This window comes from Scyliorhinus torazame, chromosome 16 (assembly GCF_047496885.1).
Source record: "Scyliorhinus torazame isolate Kashiwa2021f chromosome 16, sScyTor2.1, whole genome shotgun sequence".
Lineage (NCBI taxonomy): Eukaryota > Metazoa > Chordata > Chondrichthyes > Carcharhiniformes > Scyliorhinidae > Scyliorhinus > Scyliorhinus torazame.
Genome location: NC_092722.1, coordinates 8,135,438 through 8,159,252, shown reverse-complemented (window position 1 = coordinate 8,159,252; position 23,815 = coordinate 8,135,438). Strand labels below are relative to the sequence as shown.

The following is a 23,815-nucleotide window of genomic DNA, read 5'->3' as shown; positions in this document are numbered from 1 at the left end:
CCCAGGTATCGGAAGTTTCTTTCCACTTTCCTTAGAGGCAAGCCTTCTATCTCTCTACTCTGGTCCCCTGGATGTATCACAAATAATTCACTCTTCCCCATGTTTAGCCTATACCCCGAGAAATCCCCGAACCCCCTCAAAATTCGCATAACCTCTATCATTCCCCCCGCTGGGTCCGACACGTATAACAATAGGTCATCCGCATATAACGAGACTCGGTGTTCTTCTCCCCCTCTAATCACCCCTCTCCATTTCCTGGAGTCTCTCAACGCCATGGCCAGAGGTTCAATTGCCAACGCGAACAACAATGGAGACAGCGGGCATCCCTGTCTTGTTCCCCTATATAGTCGGAAATACTCCGATCTATGTCGACCTGTAACTACGCTTGCCGTTGGAGCCCCATAAAGAAGTCTAACCCAGCTAATAAACCCGTTCCCAAACCCAAACCTCCTTAACACTTCCCATAAATACTCCCACTCCACCCTATCAAATGCCTTCTCTGCGTCCATTGCCGCCACTATCTCTGCCTCCCCCTCCACTGGGGGCATCATTATCACCCCTAATAGTCGTCGCACGTTAACATTCAGTTGTCTCCCTTTTACGAACCCTGTCTGGTCTTCGTGCACCACCCCCGGGACACAGTCCTCTATCCTCGATGCCAGTACCTTTGCCAACAATTTGGCGTCCACGTTCAACAATGAAATGGGTCTATAGGACCCGCACTGCAACGGATCTTTATCCCTCTTCAAAATTAACGATATCGTCGCCTCCGACATCGTCGGGGGTAGAGTCCCCCCTTTCCTGGCCTCATTGAACGTCCTCACCATCAACGGGGCCAACAAGTCCACATATTTTCTGTAATACTCCACCGGGAACCCGTCTGGTCCTGGGGCCTTCCCTGCTTGCATGCTTCCCAGTCCCTTAATAACCTCGTCCACCCCAATCGGTGCCCCCAGGCCTACCACCCCCCGCTCCTCCACTTTCGGGAACCTCAATTGGTCCAGGAACTGCCGCATCCCCTCCTCTCCCTCTGGGGGTTGAGACCTATACAGTTCCTCATAGAAGGTCTTGAACACCTCATTTATCTTTCCTGCCCTTCGCACCGTGTCTCCCCTTTCGTCTCTAATTCCTCCTATTTCCCTCGCTGCTGCCCTCTTTCGCAATTGATGAGCCAACAGGCGACTCGCCTTTTCCCCATATTCATACCTCCTCCCCTGTGCCTTCCTCCACAGTACCTCCGCCTTTCTGGTGGTCAGAAGGTCAAATTCCGTCTGGAGTCGTCTCCTCTCCCTGTACAATTCCTCCTCCGGGGTCTCTGCAAATTCCCTATCCACCCTTAAAATCTCCCCCAGTAATCTTTCCCTTTCCTTGGCCTCTGTTTTCCTTTTGTGGGCCCCAATGGAGATCAGCTCTCCTCTGACCACCGCTTTTAGTGCTTCCCATACCACTCCCACCGGGACCTCGCCGTCGTCATTGACCTCCAGGTATCTCTCAATACACCCCCGCACTCTTGCACACACTCCCTCATCCGCCATCAGTCCCACATCTAATCGCCAGAGTGTTCTCTGCTCCCTTTCCTCTCCTAATTCCAGGTCCACCCAATGTGGGGCATGATCCGAAACCGCTATGGCTGAGTACTCAGCTTCTTCCACCCTAGAGATCAACGACCTTCCCAAAACAAAAAAATCTATCCGGGAGTACACTTTATGGACATGGGAGAAGAAGGAATACTCCCTAGCCCTAGGTCTAAGAAATCGCCATGGATCCACTCCCCCCATTTGGTCCATAAACCCCTTAAGTACCTTGGCCGCTGCCGGCCTTCTTCCGGTCCTTGAGCTGGATCTATCTAGCCCCGGGTCCAGCACCGTATTAAAGTCCCCTCCTAAAATCAAGTTTCCTACCTCCAGGTCCGGTATACGCCCCAGCATCCGTCTCATAAATCCCGCATCGTCCCAGTTTGGGGCATACACGTTAACCAACACGACCTCCATTCCCTCCAGCCTGCCACTCACCATTACATATCTACCTCCGCTATCTGCTACGATGTTCTTTGCTTCAAATGCGACCTGTTTCCCCACCAAAATGGCCACCCCTCTATTCTTTGCGTCCAGTCCTGAGTGGAACACCTGTCCCACCCATCCTTTCCTTAGCCTAACTTGGTCCGCCACCTTTAGGTGCGTCTCTTGGAGCATAACCACGTCTGCCCTTAGTCCTTTCAAATGCGCGAGCACTCGGGCCCTTTTTATCGGTCCGTTCAGGCCTCTCACGTTCCACGTGATCAGCCTCACTAGGGGGCTACCTGCCCCCCTCCCGTGTCGACTAGCCATTACCTTCTCTAGGCCAGTCCCATATCCCGCCTCCGCGCTCCCGCTCGCTCCCCCAGCGTCGCACACCATCCCCGCCCACCCACTCTTTAGCCATTTCCTTTTGGATTTCCGCAGCAGCAACCCAGTTGTCCCCCCCCCCCTTCTCCCTCCCTCCTCCCCTCCCCGCTAGATCTCTTTCTAGCTTGATTGCTCCCCCCATATTACTTCCGTAAGTCAGCTAACTTCAACTGACCCCGGCTACTCCTGCTCACTCCTCGACCCCCCCCATGTGGGGAACTCCCATCCGCCTTGCGCCTGTCTTCCCGCCTTATTCTTTCTGGTGCGGGAACATCCCTTTACCTGACCCGCCTCTTATGGCGCAGCTCCCTTTCCCCTCCCCCTCCCCTTCCCCATTCTCCAACTATGTCCCGTCTTTCCCCCCTCACCGGCGCCCACATTTCCCCAATGTCTCCCCCCTTCCCTTTTTACTTCTCAATTAACTTCCACCGTAACATTAACAATAACATTTCCTGCAGCATCAGTCCCTCAGTTCCGATCCAATTTCTCTTCTTTGATGAAGGTCCATGCTTCCTCCGCCGTCTCGAAATAATGGTGTCTCTCCTGATACGTGACCCATAGTCTTGCCGGCTGCAGCATCCCGAACTTCACCTTCCTTTTATGCAACACCTCTTTGGCTCGGTTGAAGCTCGCCCTCCTTCTCGCCACCTCCGCACTCCAATCCTGGTATACCCGTACCACTGCATTCTCCCATCTGCTACTCCGCACCTTTTTAGCCCATCTCAGGACCTCTTCTCTATCCTTAAGGCGGTAAAATCGCACGATTATCGCCCTCGGTGGTTCTCCCGCTTTTGGTCTTCTCGCCGGAATCCGATTTGCCCACTCCACCTCCAAGGGGCCCGTAGGGGCCTCAGCACCCATCAGTGAGCTCAGCATCGTACTTGCGTACGCTCCACAGTCCACTCCTTCCACACCCTCAGGGAGACCCAGTATCCGAAGGTTCTTCCTTCGCGCTCCATTTTCTAGGGCTTCGATCCTTTCAGTACACTTTTTATGAAGTGCCTCGTGCGTCTGTGTCTTAACCGCCAGGCCCAGGATCTCGTCCTCAATATCTGTCACCTTCTGCTCCACCACGCGGAGCTCTGTCTCCTGGGTCTTTAATGTCTCCTTGAGCCCCTCAATTGCCTGTAGCAACGGGGTCAGCACCTCCTTCTTCAGCAGCTCCACGCACCGTCTCACAATTTCATCCTGCTCAGGCCCCCATGTCACCTGCACTTTCTCCGCTGCCATCTTGTACTTCTCTCTTTCTGACCCTTTGGTCGACGATTCCTCGCGCTGCAGCCGCCGCCGCCGGTTTTTTCCTCCTTCGTTTGGGGGGGACTCCCTTCTCACACGCCCCACACCGGGTTGCGTCGTCGAAAAATTCCCCGTTGGGGCTCTTAAAAGAGCCCGAAGGTCCGTCGGAGCTGGAGCCGCCGAAGCGTGCGGCTAGCTCATCCTCACCGCAACCGGAAGTCCCTTCAGTGGCCTTGATGAGGTCTTTTCACAGTTGTTCCCTCTGCTGCTAGAATTCACCTTTGATACAGGCCCTCAGGTCAGCTTGCAGCTTTAAGCTTGCCCTTCCCCCGCCTGCATGCTGGAAGAGGCCCTGTTTATCCTGTAGTTGCAGCCAAATCTTTCACTGTTTCTGCGTGTGTCTGGCAACCAAGAGACATACCCTTCCTGGGGGACACTGTCGGGGGAATATTGCCGCCTTCTTCCCACACCGGGAAATGTCAAACAAATGCCGTGGGGGCCCTGTAAAAGAGCCCAAAAGTCCGTTCCAAGCAGGAGCTGCCGAATGTGCGACCTAGCTCTGCATAGCCGCACCCGGAAGTCTTCACCATGTAACTTGACCACAAAGGTCTTCCTTCTAAAATCAGCATGGTTACTCTTCTCTGAATAAGCTGTACAGACTGAGCTTTGCAGTGATTTGATTTGTGGTAATATCTGCTGAAGAGGAGAATGATGAGAATGTTTAAACATTCATATTTTTTTTTTTTGCAAAATATTTTATTACGGCAGTCATAATTTTAACAATTTTAAACATCAGGTTTCAGCAAGGAGAAAACAATATAACTACCCCCCCCACCCACACACACACACACACACACACACACACACACAATAATAAACCCCAGCCAACATGGCTTACACAAGCAGGACCACCTTTCCCCTGCCCCTTTCCACTGTTTCTTCTGCCCTTACTCGCCCCCACCCCCTCCCCATGAATGGCTCTTCCCCCGCCCCCTCGACTTTGTGGGTTCCGAGTCCCTCCATCCATAAGATCCGTCTCTGGGCCATCAGGGAGGCAACGGCCAGGACGTCGGCCTCTGTCACCCGTGGGCTCCTGGGTCTTCCAACACGCCAAAGATCACCACCTCCGTACTTGGCACCACCCTCACCTTTAAAACACTCACGTTATTAAGTAGCATGAATCCACCTCACCTGTAGCCTTGTGCTGAAAACCCAATGGTTTTGTACATGGCACAGTGCTTTAATAAAAGGAAGACGTGGTGGATTGCAGTGAAACATTTTTGCCTTTAAATTTCTAGGTGTGTTTCACTGAGGTTTAATAGGGAGTTACTGGAGATGAATTAGATGTGTTTGAAGGTGGAAAACAGCAGATTAAATTTAATATAATGCTCATGTGTTTAGGCCATAATACATTGCTCATTAACTGCTTGTATTTAAGATGGTTGGCCTACCATCTGAAATTAATTCTATTGTACATTTTTCCATAATGTGCACCTATTTTCAGGGTGTTCCTATCTGCAATGTTTTATGAACTTAGAAATTGCTACCCAGCATGACTTTTTTCTCAGGTGTGGTCAGATAACATGATGGGTCGACTAGCTAGCAAATTAGGGTTGGGGAGCAAATGCCCAGCAAGGACTGCACTTTACTTCTTTTTAAGCTGGAGTTTCATTTGTCTGGCTTCAAAGGCATCTCTTGTGGTGCTTGTCACGTTAGCCCTGGCTTAACCAACAAACATCTCCTTGAGGAACTGAAACTATCTTTGAAGAAAGAGGAAATCAATCTTCAGTAGCCCAACAAAGATGTGCAGGGCGGCACGGTGGCGCAGTGGTTAGCACTGCTGCCTACGGCGCTGAGGCCCCGGGTTCGATCCAGGCCCCGGGTCACTGTCTGTGTGGAGTTTGCACATTCTCCCCGTGTCTGCGTGGGTTTCACCCCCACAACCCAAAGATGTGCAGGTTAGGTGGATTGGCCACGCTAAATTGGCAGCACGGTAGCACAGTGCTCTACAGCTCCAGGGTCCCAGGTTCGATTCCGACTGGGTCACTGTCTATGCAGTCTGCACGTTCTCCCCGTGTCTGCGTGGGTTTCCTCTGGGTGCTCCGGTGTCCTCCCACCATCCAAATATGTGCAGGTTAGGTGGATTGTCCATGCTAAATTTCCCTTAGTGTCCAAAAAGGTTTGGTGGGGTTACTGGGTTATGGAGAGAGAGTGGCGTTGTGGGCTTAAGTAGGGGAGCTCTTTCCAAGGGCTGGTGCAGGCTCGATGGGCCGAATGGCCTCCTTCTGCACTGTAAATTCTATTCTATGATTCAATTGCCCCATAATTGGGGAAAAAAAATAATTGGGTACTCTAAATTTAAAAGAAACAAAGATGATGCATTGCTGATAACATGGGTCAATCTTGCTCATCATCACGTTAACCCAGTACTAACACCTAACTGAATTCCACATGATGTAACAACATTCCCTCAGACTCGGGTGCAGCAGAAATCCACCGCAAGGAGCATTTTGTATATTAGCACCTGACAAATGCATATGAACTTTTAAGATTGGCACTTAAGAAATATCATCAGTATCCGACTCACAAATAATCCCAGTTTCTACTTTGTGTAATATCGAATTTTAAAATGTAGGCATAAAATATCTATTGTTTCCATTCCTTAAAAGTTTCTCTTGATTAAGATTGTGATGGTAAGAAAGTTTGAGGGGTTTAAAGATCGGAATGCTAATTTCATGCAACAGCCATCCCTTAACGTGTGAATGTTTTGAACTTCTAATTTGAACATTTAAATCCAAAGGTTTAGTATCCCCCTCTGTCAAGGAAGTGCCTCCAATGTCTTGATGTCAAATCTAATGCCATTTTGGGAAGGGGAGGGGGTGTTGTGGGTGGGTTACTGAAAATCTAGCGCAAATCCACATGGAACAATATTACGGTCCATGTAGGAATTGCATTTTATTGAAGGTTTTTTCTTTTGTGATTTGTTTTTGGTCTACTCCATACAATTGAGAATGAAAGGGATGTCGCACCTTTTATATTTTGCTGATGTGTTTTGCAAGTCTAATGTTCAACTGAAAACGAGTGTGCCTGAGTTTTCGGAATGATCTTTGACCCTTCTCGTTCTCCTCCTGCACCCCTCCAGTTGAACCAATGACTGATGATTACTCTGGAAGTGGCATCAAATGTGTGTATACGTGTGTCAGTACTTTCTAATTCTCCCGCAAATCTGCTTTAAATCGCCCCCCCCCCTCCCCTGCTCTAACTAAGCTTTGCATGTCCAAACCAGTGGTGTCGCTTGCAGAGGAACCCCAGATTAATTTTCTGAGGGCCGTCTTTCCTACTTGCGTGTCCTGTGCAAGTATTTAGAATAAATGGGACGGGTGGGGAAATGTGTCCTAATATGTGTGCTTGCAAGTTTGCTTTTGTGCGCGTGTGAGTGGCGCAGATGTGAGCGTTTGTATCGGCTCTGGATTACTAAAATGCTACATTAACCTTCAGGCAGCATTCTTTCAGCTTCCGGCTGCCCTCGCCCCCTCCAGCAAATTTCTTATTTCTCCGCCCCCCCCCCCCCCCCCAAAGCAGCTCACTTAATTTACTTTTTGATATAAGAAAAGAATGGCATCACATCATGCTACAATAACTCACAAGCAGATACTTCACAAGTGGTTCTAGATATGTCTGTTATGGGCCAGAGCTTAGAAATTCCAAAGTGTATTATGAAGTCCAGCTGACCTACAACCTTCAATTTGGCTAGGATGAGTACAAGAGCCTTCCCTTTAGGTATGATTCATCAGTCTTCCTAGGCAGTTTCATCAAAACAAGCTTTATTCTAAGAACTTAGTTAACATATATAATATATATATATATATATATATTTTTTTTTTATAAAGACACAGCAAGAATTTTTATCAATTACAAACTGAAAGACACTGCCCAGGTGCAGTAATCTATGCATAACACTTAATGAAACCCCCCTTAACTGTTCCAATTCAAAAACAAAATCCCATAAACCAAAAAAAAACTTTCAAGGGCGTGGCCCAGCACTCTGCATTCTCACTTGAATAAGACTGGCTTTCCCTGCGATTCTAACCCCGTCTCACCAGCAGGTTTAAACCCTTCCGGAAAGCAAACTAAATCTTTTAAGTTACCAAAGCAGGTAGCTACAATCAATGTTTATTTTCTGGAACAACTCTTTAAATTGAAAATAGAAAGAGACAGGCCAAAACATTTATTTTCTCAGTCTGTAGTCCACCGCATCCAAAACTGAAAGAGAAACTCAAAAAAACCTTGCAGCCGCAGCTCAGCTCCACCCACAAAATTACATCACTGAAGCCATGTGATAAGACAAAAACCTTTTCTTAAAGAGACGCTCCCATGACATGTCATAAAACTGTTCCAAAAATACATTGTACCTAAAAGACACTATCTGGACCATACACCATTCTGGTTAAGCTGTCTGGAACATACGCATTTTGGTTAAGCTGAGAAACTTTGTTTGGAAGCTTTTGCTCCTGTCTTCTCACAGGTAAAGCAATATCTCAAAATAACGTTCTTAAATAATGAAAATAGACATTTTGCTTGCAGCATCTCTGTCCTTTGTTCTCTTCTGGATTAATGCTTTGTCTCTTTAGTACTATCATTAACACTCCCTTTGCTGCCCCCTCTCTCTTCCCCCCCCCCCCCCCCATAGAATCTTTGTCATTTAATCTCCCCGGCCCTCTAAACTATCCCTGACCTCTTGCTCCACCTGCTACGCCTCCATCTTTTTCAACCTCTCTTCTGAAGATGAGCCATGTTGGACTCCACATGCTGCCGAGCTTTTCTACCGTTTTGTTTTTATTTCAAAATAAAATCTGGACAAGCATTTGTACCCTATGCTCAAACAATTGAGTATATAAATTAAGTGAATACCAGTAAATTTTTCCCCGCACAATCTAGGCAGCTGAAGTGTTCTGTCGAACACGTCTGGTTAATTCTATTCCTACTGGTGGCTGAGAGTGTAATGAAACTTCGCAAAAAGAGGTGCCAGCAGCTGCGTTGGCATGAGAAGTAGAAAAGGGAGTTACTGTGGATGCTGGAAATCTGAAATGCAACAGAAAATGCTGTAAAGACTCAGCGAGTCTGACAACATCTGGAGGAGAGGAACCGAGATGACCTTTCATCAGATCTGGCAAATGTAATGGATTTTAAACCAGCGAAAGGGGAAGGAAGGAAGGGGGGAAAATAGGACCAACGGGAAAGCCTGCAATAAATAGGGTGGAAGACCGGATAAATCAAATGCAACAATAAACCGAAGATCCCGGACCATCTCAGCAGGTCTGACGCCATCTGTGGCGAGAGAGAAGGGGGCTAATGTTTCGAGTCTGGATGACTCTTTATCAAAGTTGGAGAGAACTGGAAATGGGGTCAGATTTATACTGTGGTGGGGGGGGGGGGGAGGGAAAGAGGTAGTGTGGGGGGGGGGGGGAGGGAAAGAGGTAGTGTGTGTGGGGGGGGGGAAAAGAGGTAGTGCGGGGGGGGAGAAAAAGAGGTAGTGCGGGGGGGGGGGGGGAAGAGGTAGTGCGTGGGTCTGGATTGGGGGCCGCGACAGGTGGGGATTGACAAAGATGTCAAGGGCAGAAGACAAAAGGAATGTAAATAGGGTTGATTAAGGCTAAGAAGGGTGCTGATAGTGACACATAAAGAGATTAGAATGTGTGAGTGGCAGAACAAAGGTGAGCAGTGTGTCAAAGGGCAACTAGGAACTGTTGGTCCAAGTGGAGTGGGGGGAGGGGAGGGTAACAACGGTGAGGGAAAATCAGATCATGGAAGAAATGAAAATAAATTGATAGAAATAGGGGGGAAGGTGGAGGAGAGAGTTCACAGTCTTGAAGTTGTTGAACTCCATGTTGTATTTCTTTTAACGTAGAACTAACTGCTCTGCACTGGGGTAGTTCTAATCCCAAGTAGTTCTCGTGCCTCTTTCTGTCAAGTTACGTTAAACCCAGCACTGAGTAGGGATGGAATTAACTATGCCTATTAAAGTACGGCTTCTTCATAATTTTATACTTTAGCTGTACTTTGTGTCATTCCGATATGTTAATTGCATTTCATTAAAAGAATTACACATTACTTAGGATTGCAAACCTCCAGATGGGTATTATTTTACACAGCCCTCTGCCACTGAGAATGGTTTAGGTGATGTGCCAAACAGCCAGTCTGTACCTGTCTGTCACGTCATTTTCATATTAATGACGGGAGCTCCAATTTCAGATTGTTTGGTGCATGTCACTAAAATCCAAGTTTCTGCTTTTTAAAAAAAAAGTGGTGGCGCGCATGTGTACTTGGCAGATATTATACATTCTTCCTCCATCCCAAACTAACTGGAGATCCAGGGCTTGAAGCGGGGAGATTTGCAGTTTCTCTTGCATGTCACACACTCAAAGCACTTACAAAAACTAGGTTTCCAAGAGTGAACAATCAATAGCTAAAGAAATATGAATGATCGGAACTTAATTACTACATCAGTGGGTATGTTTACCTGTTTCTGAGGCCGCCTTCCGCATTGATAGCCTATACAGTAAAACCGTAGCCATGTCCCATGTTTATGTGTACATTGTAGACTGATTTGATGCCAGTTTATAATATCAATTTACTTGTCCAATGTGTTTGCTGCTTTCAACACAAATGTTTTTGTACGCTTTGTGTGCGAGGGAGACGTGTCTGTGTTGTAAATGCACGTGTAATTTCCTCTGCTGCATCTAACTGCTTTTGCCAGATAGTAATGTTACCAGATCTGCTACTCTGTTTCCTTATTGTTGTTAATACTACACTGATGGTGGTTTTAAAGACTTACTAGGGCTCCATCGTATGACCCCAAAAAAGCATCCTTGAGTTTGTTTTCTGCAGATAATGAAACGGGGGTGGCTAAATATGATGGGAAGCACCTCCTCTGGTTCAACTCTGCACATTCAATGAACAGAGACTGATGCATTTAATATGCAGTTGCATGAATTATAATAAAGTTAGTTCACATTATGTATGTTCATTTATTTATATATGTATTTTTAATATATATATATATTGTGTGTGTATTACACACACATTTAATACATGGTGTTTGTAAATTCCTTGTGCATCGTAAATTCTAATAATTTTGTGCGCATGACAAAAACTGGACATGGCATTAAGAAAGGAAAATTCATAATTTATAATGTCCATGATATCAATCAACAGCAACTGGAGAATAGTTTCTTTTAATTTGAAGTACCCAATTTTTTTTTTTTTCTAATTAAGGGGCAATTTAACGTGGCCAATCCACCTAACCTGCAGATGGGTTGTGGGGGTGAGACCCACGCAGACACTGGGAGAATGTGCAAACTCCACACAGACAGTGACCTGGGTCCTCGGTGCCGTGAGGCAGCAGCGCTAACCACTGCGCCACCGTGCCGACCCCTGGAGAATAGTTTCAAGATGTCAGAGAATTGGATTGAACAGTGTATCACTACAGCTGGTGGTTCTGATGTAGGCCTACAAATTTGAGCTGTGTTATGTATAAACTTTGCACGTGTTGGCAGTTGTGTCTTATCACTAGTGCATCCAAAATTCCTATAGTTTGAATTTGCTCAAGGACGTTGCAACTTCTGTATTTATTGCCATGCACATATACACATATACCCATGATTCTTGTTTCTTCTGTTTACTATTGCTCTTGTCAAAACCAGAAAGTACTGTTTTAGAACTACCATCCAGTGTGCATGCCCATTCCGTAACCCTGTCTCGTGTGTCTTACGTCTTTCCTTTCCTCTCTCTCTTTCTCTTTTTATTCCCCCCTTTTCCCCTCGGTCCGCTCCTCCTCTTACTCAGATTTGAAAGAGATACAGAACAGTAAGCATAAGTACAAACTAGCTTCAGGAAATCAAAGGCCTGGCCATTTCTCCACAGCACCCGTGGGTTCACTGACAGCTTCCCCATCCTCCACTTTGCTGAACAACCAGGCGGGCATTCAGTCCGTGAGCAGCCTGCAAGAGAGAATAATGTCGACACCAGGTGGTGAAGAGGCCATTGAACGCTTAAAGGTATGTTGTGCTTTACTAAACATTATTGTGCCTTAACCTTGCTATTTGAATCGAAATACTGCCAAAATTGCATCCAGTCTAGATTTTGATTTATGTTAGTTGGGGATGAAAAGCATTTTTATGTTGGGGTTTGGACACACAAAGCTATAATGTGCAATTTTGATGCGAAGCTCGCTACATTTGAACACTTTTCATGTTTTAACAGTTTTCATCGGAGCAGGTATTTAGCCCCTTGATCTGCTCACTATTTATTGAGATTGTGACTACTCTGTGACATAACTGTATATTACACACCTTTGTCCCACATCCCTCACTGTCTTTGATAAGAATCTACCCTATCTTTTTCCCTTAATCTTTTGAATATTTCAATCGAATCACCCCTTCACCTATTAGATTCCAGGGTATACAACCTCCGTTTGCATAATCACTTCTTAATCTAAATCTTTGGGGTCCAGATATCACTCAAGCAAACCTTTGTGGGAACCCCCCCTCCCAAAAGCCAATTCATCCTTCCCAATGTGTGCTCCCCGGAACTGCTCACGTTACTCAGGTGTGGTCTGATAACCCACACCTTTCCATTGTTACCCCGGTGCATCATTTTGCAAACTTCATTCTGAGAAAGGTGTTTAAACCGTGATCATTGGGCGCAAATGTGTATTTGTTTGTCATTTGGATTGCCTGCCATTGGAAAACCTTTGAGACACAAGCCAATCGTGGAGATGGCACTGACTCTAGTCAGGATTGCGCCAACTAACTTGGCTGTGGGAAAAGGAGAAAGTTGATTTCTCAACAGTGCTCAGAGCAGTAGATGATTTGCGTTTGTGTGTGTCTATGTGTGTGTAAGTTGCTCTTGGAGAGCCAGCATAGACACAGCGGGTTGGGTGTCCTGCCTCTGGTGTGAGCATCCTCTGATATTGTAGCTAGTGACATCAAAACAAACCTGTTGGACTTTAACCTGGTGTTGTAAGACTTCTTGTTGTAGATTTGGTAATTGCTGGCTTTCTGCGTCTATAACTTACTGCACTAAAGTTCTTGAAGTTCTCCGGCTGGAGGGAAGCAGCGGACATGATCTCAGAATAAGAGTTAGGCCAGTTAGGACCGAGGTGAGGAGGAGTTTCTTTACTCGAGAGTGGTGAATCTTTGGAAATCTCCGCAACCAGAGAGTTGTGGAGGCTCCGCCATTGAGGCTATTCAAGACTGAGACCGATAGATTTCTGTATCTTAAAAACATCAAGGGTAGGGGGAGGGGACGACTTAGTAACTAGTTTTACTTTTGTAAGGGAAGGGGGATTGGGGGGTGGGGGTGGGGGAATTCTTACTGTTTAATTGTTCTGTGATTTTTGTAGGTTTTGTACTAAAATTGTTTAAAAGTTTTAATAAAAATATTTCCAACAAATAAATCAAGATATGAGGAAAAATGTTGTTAAAATAGAAGATCAGCCAATATCTCTCTGAATGGCAAAGCGAGCTTGAAGGGCTGAATGGGATCTTCCCGCTCCTATTTCTTATGTTTTTTTTCAGTTAGCTCTCTTTTTTCCACAACGGGGGCGCACAGACCACATTGGACAGCAAGCCACAATGTTAACTTGCGTCCATAAATATCGCAGTACGGATGGTTTATTTCAGCTGGCTTGGTGCTCCATTGTACAACACTGTGTCTGATGCTGGAGAAAGTGCACTTTGTGGCTACAGGGAACCATTAGATGGACAAAGATGAGTCAAAGCTGAGGCTGTTTTCCTTGGCTAGAGGGGCACGAATAGGGTTCCGTCTCAGTCTATATCCAGTCAGTCATTTGGGACTGAGTTGAGATGCTTCTCCTTTGAGGGTTATGAATCTTCTATGTTCTCTACCCCAGAGGTGCTGCAGATGCTCAGACGTTGAAGATGTTCAAGGTAGGGGGGCACGTGGCGCTGTGGTTAGCACTGCAGCCTCACAGCACTGAGGACCTGGGTTCGAATCCCGGCTCTGGGTCACTGTCCGCGTGGGGTTTGTACATTCTCCCTGTGTCTGCGTGGGTTTCACCCCCACAACCCAAAGATGTGCATGTTAGGTGGATTGGCTGTGATAAATTGCCCCTTAGTGTCCAAAAAGGTTAAGTGGGGTTACTGGGTTACGGGGATAGGATGGAGGTGTGGGTTTAAGTAGGCCGCTCTTTCCAAGGGCTGGTGCAGACTCGATGGGCCGAATTGCCTTCTGCACTGCACTATAAATTCTATGATTTTATGAAGATCAGCCATGAACTTGTTGAACGGTGGAGCAGGCTCGAGAGCTGGGTGGTCTCTCTTCCCCCCCTGTATTTTATGTGTGAAACAAAAAGAAGGGGATGCATTGGAATGAGAGGATCTGGCTGGAAAATTGGCAGAATTCTGAAGTTATCAAAGCCTTTGCTGGCTTTGAAAGCAGACCAAGGCAGGCCAGCAGCATGGTTCGATTCCCGTACCAGCCTCCCCGAACAGGTGCCGGAATGTGGCAACTAGGGGCTTTTCACAGTAACTTCATTTGAAGCCGACTTGTGACAATAAGCAATTTTCATTTAATTTCATTTTGTTGATATGAAGGACTGCAGAATGCACATGGCTAACATCAGTGAGGTTTGTTATAAACAGGGAGAGGCAAATTGGTTTCAGTGATTATTGATGCGAGTGTTCTGCAAGTGGGGAAGGGGAATACTGAGCTACTTAACATTAAAGAACTATCAGGAATTAACAATTTGATATTTGTTTGTGCAGGGCTTATTTTGTTAAAAGTAGACAGCAAAAATACATTGGCATAAATTCTGAAACGTGATCTGTGCATTTAGCAGAATAGAGCTTGTGAAACCAGTTGGAGAAAAATTATGTGTTGCTGTCTGATTTATGTGAGCACAACGAAGGTTGTATTTGGACCAGTTGTTACTAGGACTGTCTGTGGGGGGGGGACACATCATACATTTCACACTTTGCCGAAGATGACTCCAGTTACCATTGAGGGAGGTTGTGTAGAATTTTGAAGCAAACCAATGTTCCACCGATGTTTGAAATCTGGAAGAACATACCAAATCAATCCTGAGGTCGGTCGCCTGAAAAGGAATATAGCCAAAGATTTTGAATGGAGCAAACTATATTGCTTTTTGCCAGTGCCCCTCAGTATAGTAGATAGGATTTTGAGCGTGTAGAGAGAGGTGCACAGTAAGGCCGAAACAATTCACTGCAATGAAGGAAGGTTCATCTTTGTACTTGTTGCCCAGTAGCAGGTTCAAACACCAAGAGGTGCTGGAAGTTGTCTGGTAGAAGTCACTTGAGTGTGCTGCACAATATGAGTCGAGCATAGAATAGTAACTAAGCAATACAGCAGTAAATTGTAGCATAGGAAATGCTGCAAGAGAAACTAATCCGGGAGCTGTCATACTTCTGAACCAAATGACCTGACAAGGGACTACTTAACTGAAAAGGAATTCTGTGAAATAAATTGCAGCGGTATTTTTCATTGGCTCGCCATTAATGTAAAAAGGACTCATAACTCATAGTTGCCTCTAATGAAGAGTACCTGACCGATGTCACTGGGCAGTCACTATCCTTACCCCTGAGAGAGTTGACGGTTCTTTGAAACCTCAATGTGACCTTCAGATTAGATCAGAGCTGCTAGCCAATAAATCGCTGTGCGCACATTTATCATTTTGTTCTCTCCTTGTGTGCTCACTGCTGGACGCTGGAATCACATCGAAGAAACATGCTTTTAATAGCTGAATACACACTGCATTTGTGAAATCTCGAGTTGTTAACCACATTCTTTCTAGTACGGTTATGACAATGGCTTAACCTTGTAGTGCGAACAGCGGTGTTGGAAGTGCCATCCTTTTGATGAGTCACCAAGCTTGGGTCCTCTCTGCTTATTCAGAGGGGTTTAAAAGATCCTGTGGTACAATTTTGAGAAAATTGGGCACGTTCTCTCAATTATTCCGACCAACATTTATTCTTCGAGCAATGCTACCAAAACAAAATTGAACATTTGACTCGCTATTCATGCAGTCTACAATGGGGCAGATTGGGTGAGACGTTTGTTTACATAACAACAATTGTGTGTCTGCGTGTACGCGTGCACACACACGTGTGTGTGTCTGCTGTCCTACTGGGTAACAACTTATGATGGCTAGTCTGCCCAGGACCCATAGCGAAGCATTTCATAGATTTCATAGAATTTACAGAGCAGAAGGAGGCCATTCGGCACATCGATTCTGCAATGGCCCTTGGAAAGGGCACCCTACCTAAGCCCACTCCTCCACCCTATCCCCATAACCCCACCTAACCTTTTCTGACACTAAGGGCAATTTAGCACAGCCAATCCACCTAACCTGCATGTCTTTGGACTGTGGGAGGAAACCGGAGTACCCGGAGGAAACCCACGCAGACACGGGGAGAATGTGTAGACTCCGCACAGTCGCCCAAGCGGGGAATAGAACCTGGGACCCTGGAGCTGTGAAGCGACTGTGCTAACCCCTGTGCTACCGTGCTGCCCTGGGGCAGTGTGAAACCCCTGTGCTTACCCCTTTGCTTGCAGTGTGCTGCATCTTAGTTTCGTAAGTGTTTTTGTCCAGCTGTAAAATATTCTTCCTAGCACAGACTCGCTCACAGGCTCCTGATCACAAACGTCACACTGTTCTGTGCCAGTGGACCATTGCTAATGCTTTCACTGCCTCTTTGAAAGTGGTTTTACTGTGGCATTTTTCCAGAAGAAAGAATGCGATTGTTTTGTGAGTCGAGCGCTCTGTGTTTTGGAGCTGATATCTTCTTTGGTCTTTTTCTTTCACTCCTGGCCCTCCCCCACTGACAAATATTAGATTACCAAAGTGCTTTGCACATCAATGGGAAGTGTAGTGTTCTGATAATGGTTACTACAGCAACCAGAGAGAACATGTCTTCTAGTCCCTTGACAGTGGTCCTGTCACTGCATGATGTCATTTCACTGGAAGATGAAAATAACATTTCAAGGTAGATGTAATTAAAAATTAGAGGGAGACTATGTTTGCAAATTGATGAGTTGCAAGCCCACTTGCATAAAAAAGAATAGATTGATGATTGAATGGTCTCTTGTCATGGGTCGTTTTTGCAGATATGTGTGATGCACTAAATTTAAATTTCTCATGTTTATGCAAGTGAAGTCAGATTATAAAACGTGGACATAATGAGTTCCTTGTAAGCAATACGCCATTACAATCGGTAACTAAGTTGGGTCAAACGTAACAGGCATAGAATTGTTTTGAGTGCACAGTGTGGGAAGGGAGAAGCTGATATACAATGATTCAGACACATCTTTCTGTAACGTTTAAACGCAGTGTGCTTAAATAATCTGACAATAACATGGAAGCCATTTTAGGACCAGCCTGCACTGCCAGAGCTGCTGATAACCCGAATATTCGCAGTCCACATCTTTGGCACCTCAAGTCATGAAGTAATTACAGCACGGAGGAAGCCATTCAGCCCATCGAACCCATGCCAGCTCTCTTGTAGAGTAATCCAGTCAGCCCCACTTCCCTGTTCTATGCCCATAGTCATTGTTGTTGAACATTTTTAATGTTTGCTCCCCCACCCCCCTCTAATCAGCTCTCCATTAGACCTTGGATATTTTGAATGGGATGAGAATAGCGCGGTGGTTGTTTTTGACCGCCGCAGACGCGAAGGGCCTTTTCCGTGCTGTAGGACTCTGCTTCCTTTTAAGATGCCGTGGCCTGAATCGCACCCCCCCCCCCACACCCCCACAAAAGTCCCAATCTTGCCTTGCTCACATCCTCAATGCAAGTGCACTTTGCCCCCCAAGTCGGCTGCACGGTAGTACAGTGGTTAGCACTGTTGCTCCACAGTACCAGGCTCCCAGGTTCGATTCCCGGCTTGGTCAGTGCGGAGTCTGCGCGTTCTCCCTGTGTCTGCTTGGGTCTCCTCCGGGCGCTCCGGTTTCATCCCACAAGTCCTGAAAGATGGGCTTGTTAGGTGAATTGGACATTCTGAATTCTCCTTCAGTGTACCCGAACAGGTGCCGGAATGTGGCGACGAGGGGATTTTCACAGTAACTTCATTGCAGTGTTAATGTAAGCCTACTTGTGACAATAAAAAGATTATTGTTATTGTTGCCCTGTGAGCTCTGCTCTGCTGCCGGGTTTACCTTCCTCTGGAACTCCTTACCTACTGGAGTTCCCCTCCGTCTTGCTTTTCTTCTCCCCAGTTTTGTAAAATCCTATGGTGATCTTTCTCATTGCCAGCGGCTGTGACCCCTTTGTCATCACACCCCACCCACCCACCATGACCCAAATATCTGTTCCCGTTTCCCACTGTTTTAATAATTTTTCCTCACAAAATGCTATGTGTTTACTGCATTATACCATCTGAAACTATGTATATTTGGAATTTTATTTTTGTCTTTTCCCCATCACTCCTTCCATAACCTCGAGTACTTAAGTGTTTTGTTAGGGCACATTTGAATTTCTAAAATATATTTACATTATATTGGCTAGGAAAAGGCCACCTGGCCCGGCTCCTCCATTCAATAAGATCATGGCTGATCTTAATAATGAAAATCGCTTCTTGTCACGAGTAGGCTTCAATGAAGTTACTGTGAAAAGCCCCTAGTCGCCACATTCCAGCGCCTGTTCGGGGAGGCTGGTACGGGTTGATCTTGTGGACTCAGCTCCACTTACCCACCCACTCACCATAACCCTTAATTCCTTTACTGTTCAAAAACCTATCTATATTTGCCTTAAAAACATTTAACAAGGGAGCCTCAACTGCTTCACTGGGCAGGGAATTCCACAGATTCACAACCCTTTGGGTGAAGAAGTTCCTCTTCAACTCAGTCCTAAATCTGCTCACCTTATTTTGAGGTTATGTCCCCTAATTCTAGTTTCACCCGCCAGTGGAAACCATCTTCCTGCTTCAACCTTAACTAATCCCTTCATAATTTTTTATGTTTCTATAAGATCTTACCACGCCCCTCTCATCTAAATTCCAATGAGTATAGTCCCAGTCTACTTGTGTTCTCCTCAAAAGCCAATCCTCTCAACTCTGGAATCAACCGAGTGAATCTCCCCTGCATCCCCTCCAGTGCCTTTCTCAAGTAAGGAGAACATAACTGTACACCGTAATCCAGGTGTGGCCTTACCAGCATCCTATACAGCTGCAACATAACCTCCCTACTTTTAAACTCCATCCCTCTAGCAATGAAGGACAAAATTCCATTTGCCTTCCTAATTACCTGCTGCACCTGCAAACCAAACTTTTGTGATTCATGCACAAGGATACCCAGGTCCTTTTATTTTAAATAATAGTCCATTTTGCTGTTATTCCTCGCAAAATGAATGACCCCAAAATACTAACATTGAACTCCATCTGCCAGACACTTGCCCACTATCTATATTCCTCTATAGATTTTCAGTGCCTTCTGCACACTTTCCTCTACCACTCATCTTGGTGTCATCCGCAAACTTTGACTCATTGCGCTTGCTCCCCAACTCTAAATTGATATGTAAATTGTGAACAATTGCGGACCCAACACTGATCCCTGAGGCACACCTCTAGCCACTGATCACCAACCAGAAAAACACCCCCTTATCTCCACTCTTTGCTTTCTGCTATTTAACCAATACCATCTATGCTAATACATCACCCGTAACACTGTGCACCTTTGTCTTATGCAGCAGCCTTTTGTGTGGCACCTGCTTGAATGCCTTCTGAAATCCAGATACACCACATCCACCAGCTCCCCATTGTCCACATTGTAGTGTCCTCACAGAATTCCAATAAATTAGTTAACCATGACCTGCCTTTCAAGAACCCATGCTGTGATGCCCAATGCGACAATTTCTATCCAGATGTCTCGCTATTTCTTCTTTGATAGATTCAAGCATTTTCCCCATGACAGAGGTTAAGCTAACCGGTCTGTAGTTGCCCACCTTTCATCTGCCTCCTTTTTTTTAAACAGTGGCGTCACATTTGCTGTTTTCCAATCTGCTGGAACCGCCCCGGAGTCCAGTGAATTTTGATAAATTATTACGAGTGCATTTGCTATTTTCCCCGCCACTTCTTTTAGTACCCTGGGATGCTTCCATAGAGCCAGGAGATTTGTCTACTGTTAGCCCCATTGGCTTGCCCAACGCTACCTCCTTAGTGATGATGATTTTTTTTAGGTCCTTGCCTGACAGCCTCCTTGCTGTCAAATATTGGCATGTTACTCGTGTCTTCCACTGTGAAGACTGACACAAAATACCCGTTCAATGCCTTGGCCATTTCCTCATTTCCCATTATTAAATCCCCCTTCTCCTCCTCTAAAGGACCAATGTTTGCCTGAGCTACTCTTTTTCATTTTATATATTTGTAGAAACCTTTGCTATCTGTTTTAATATCCTGAGCTGGTTTACTCTCATAATCTATCTTACTTTTCTTTATAGCTTTTTTGTGGCTTTCTGTTGACAGTTAAAGATTTCCCGATCCTCTAGTTTTCCATTAATCTTTGCCACTTCGTATCCATTTTCTTTCAATTTGATACACTCCTTTATTTCCTTAGATACCCACGGCTGATTATCCCTTTTCCTACAGTCCTTCCTTTTCACTGGTATATACTTTTCCTGAGCACTGAAAAATCGCTTTTGAAAGTCCTCCACTGTTCCTGAATTGTCCCACCACAAAGTCTTTTCTCCCAATCTACCCAAGCCAACTCCTCCCTCATCCCATTGTAGTCTCCTTTGTTTAAGCACAAGACGCTGGTATCGGATTTTACCTTCTCACCCTCCCATCTGTATTTTAAATTCAACTGTGATCGCTCCTTCCGAGAGGATCCCTAACTATGAGATCATTAATTATTCCTGTCTCATTACACAGGACCAGATCTAGGATAGCTTGCTCCCTTGTAGGTTCCATTACATAGTGTTCAAGGAAACTATCGTGGTTATATTCTATGAACCCTTCCTCAAGGCTGCCTTGACCGACTGGGTTTGACCAATCGACATGTAGATTAAAATCCCCCGTGATAATTGCCGTACCATTTTTACATGCATCAGTTATTTCTTTATTTATTGCCCGCCCGATCATGATATAATTTGGTGGCCTATAGACTACTCCTATTAGCAACCTTTTCTCCTTACTATTTCTAATTTCCACACAAATGGATTCTACATCTTTCTCCATAGAATCTATATAATCTCTCACTTAAATATCAGAGCTGCACAACCTCCCTTATCTTCCTGTCTGCCCTTCCGAATAGTCCGGTACCCCTGGATATTTAACTCCCAGTTGTGACCCTGCGACCATGTCTCCGTAATGTCCACTAAATCATACTGATTCGCAATGATTTGTGCCGTCAACTCATTTATCTTGTTTCGAATGCTACGAACATTCAGGTAAAGTGCCCTTATGGTAGTTTTTTTAACCTTTTTTGAATCGTCGCACCTCCATTGATAACATCTCCTGAGTTTTTCTTCCCTTTAACCTTTTTCATAATTTCCCCTGCAGTTGAACCCTCCTCCCCACGTGCTAACCTGCTGCTTTGCTTCTTGACCATTATTCTTCCTGTTCCCCAAGATGTTCATCCATTCCCTCCTACTTGCTAGTTTAAGATCAAAGTAACAAGTATATGTTCATTGCATTGAGAACTGCACCTTGCTGGAATAAGCACTGCCCATTTACAGCATGACAATTTGGAGACTAGGTAACCAATTATTTTGTTTGAAATGGTAGAAGAACTAAACCACAAGGTCCATTTACCTCTGGGCTAAGCTTAAGGCTGCAGCAGAACCTGTTGGGAATACGTGGCACTGTGGTCACTTAAGGGTACCTTTGTGTCTAATCTTTGATTCAACTGATTGGGTTTTTGTACGTTGCAATTTATGGCGGTTAAGGCAGTTCATGTAATTGCTTACTTGGATAAAATCTTTTTTGCTCGTGGGTGGAATGCCAATCTAAGATTGGAGCTTCCTTCCTGAAAGAGTTACAGGTCATCAGGTCGTACAGCCAAAGCTTCTGCCCATGTTCGCTTCAAGATGAGAAAGATGGGCAGCTTTATCTTTTGACAGTGAAGAACTGTAGCCAAGAGGGCTTTCCTCTCTCTATGAAGTATTTCTGTTCGGGATGGCCAACCTTGCCTGAAAGGATTTTCTATCACCTGGATTTTTCGAAAGCTCACAAACTAATTTACCATGACCATCTCCTTTCGAGAAAGAAAAACTTGCAATTATATAATGCTTTTAATGGGTGCCCCAAGGCACTTACGAATATACAAATAAAGAGCAGGGATAGGCCATTCGGCCCCTCTAGCCTGCTCCATCCGGGTTTGTCGCATTGTAGCCTCAACTCCACATTCCCGTCTACCCCCCATGTCCTTTCACCCCCGTGCTTATCAAGAACCTATTTACCTCTGCTTTTGAAATATTGAAGTACTCTGCTTCCACTGTCTTTTGAGGAAGAGCTCCAAAGACTCACTATTCTCCGAGGGAAAAAAAATGTCATCACACCTCTGTCTTAAATGGAAGACCCTTTATTTTTAAAGTGGCCGCTAGCTCTTGATTTTCTCTCGGCATCCAACCTGTCAAGATACCTCAGGATCTTGGATGTCTGTGCGGAGTTTGCACGTTAGATCATAGAATTTACAGTGCAGAAGGAGGCCATTCAGCCCATCGGGTCTGCACTGGCTCTTGGAAACCCTGGAGGACCAGAGTCACCAAACTCCAAAATAGTTTTAACAAGGCAAAACGTCTTTATTAAACATGAAAAAAACTGAATTATGATACTATGCCTTCCCCCTCAGCTTAACAATTACCAACCCGGTTTTAAGATTAACACTGATTACAAAGTACATCTTAGTCTACAATGGTCTCATTAACACACAGTCCCTTTTAAGCACACAGGATGACTGTGGACAAATACACTCTCCTGTCTGAACCCCAAGTGAATGTTTGTGGATGTCTCCCCCTCTCAGATGATTGTCACGTGAGAAATTCCAGGCTCCACACTCAAAAAAAAAAAAAGCTTTAAAGTCTTCTCTCATATTTACGTTTTCCCTTGGCGGTTTGCATTATGAAACCCAGATCAGGTTTTCCAAACAACATGTTTATTTTATTATTTAAAATTTTTTTTTACAAGTACCCAATTATTTTTTCCCAATTAAGGGGCAAGTGTGGCCAGTTCACCTACTCTGCACATCTTTGGGTTGTGGGGGTGAGACCCATGCAGACACGAGAATGTCTTTTAAACAAAGCTTCCATTCCACCTTTGACAGCAGATTCAGTCCAGTTTAATATTGCAGTGAAAAGATGCCCATCTTCAGCATAAGATATAGGAAGTTACTACTACGCGATTGTTAATATTGGGCAGTGCCCATTACTAGTTTACAATGTACAACCAATAAGCATAAATTTTTTTTTTTTAAAGATTGTGACGAGGAAATTTTGAGTAAATTCGACACAATTTAATTTGTACATTTCACTTGCCGAAAGTGTGAATCAGTGGCATTCACCTGCAAGGAGATTCCTCAAATGCTTTTGGATCTTCTGTGACAGATTGGGTCTATTGCTGCTTAACAAAACCTGGGGAAAGAGACGTGACTGTTTCATGGCTTGAGTTTTAAACACCACTTTCTATCTGCAGGAATCAGAAAAGATCATCGCTGAACTGAATGAGACGTGGGAGGAGAAGCTTCGGAAAACTGAAGCAATTAGGATGGAGAGGTCAGGGCCTTCCTTTACTCAACTTTTACTTCGAAGCTACTCTGCAAAAAAGATGTTAAAATCCTGTTGGATATGTTGAATTCAACTACTTGTCTTCCACAAATACGGAACCTATGATATTCTGTTGTGGTTTTAAAACTCTGGGTCAGGTTGTGCCAGTGTTTGTTCTATTTTCATAATAACTGTTTGATTTTAACAAAAAAAAAAAGTGCTTTCACCATAGTCTGTCTCCTGTGCATTTTGGGAGACGCAAAAATAAAAAAGTAATTCCTCTGGCGGATGTTAAGTTTATAATCCGTTAAAGTTTCAAAATAAATGTTTTTAAATATGTACATCTGAGGTGCGTAAAAACATAATTTGGCTTTGATAATTTGTTCTCTGGAACGAGAGATCACACATCTAGTTTGAGAGGCGGTAGATTTGGAACTGAGACGAGGAGGAACTACTTCTCGCA

At 45.0% G+C, this 23,815-nt stretch overlaps 1 protein-coding gene across 15 annotated transcripts in view; it reads left to right on the top strand.

Annotated features, from left to right (window-relative positions):
* kif1b (kinesin family member 1B) overlaps nucleotides 1-23,815 on the top strand; it is a 231,679-nt gene that overhangs the window by 89,434 nt on the left and 118,430 nt on the right. For 6 of the 15 annotated variants that reach the window (XM_072477876.1, XM_072477875.1, XM_072477889.1 and 3 more), the window contains 3 exons: nucleotides 6,763-6,804; nucleotides 11,466-11,677; nucleotides 23,282-23,361. In XM_072477876.1, the coding sequence (XP_072333977.1) occupies nucleotides 6,763-6,804; nucleotides 11,466-11,677; nucleotides 23,282-23,361 (334 nt within the window). The remainder of the gene's footprint in view (nucleotides 1-6,762; nucleotides 6,805-11,465; nucleotides 11,678-23,281; nucleotides 23,362-23,815) is intronic. The other 9 variants (XM_072477887.1, XM_072477882.1, XM_072477886.1 and 6 more) reach the window with 2 other exon arrangements.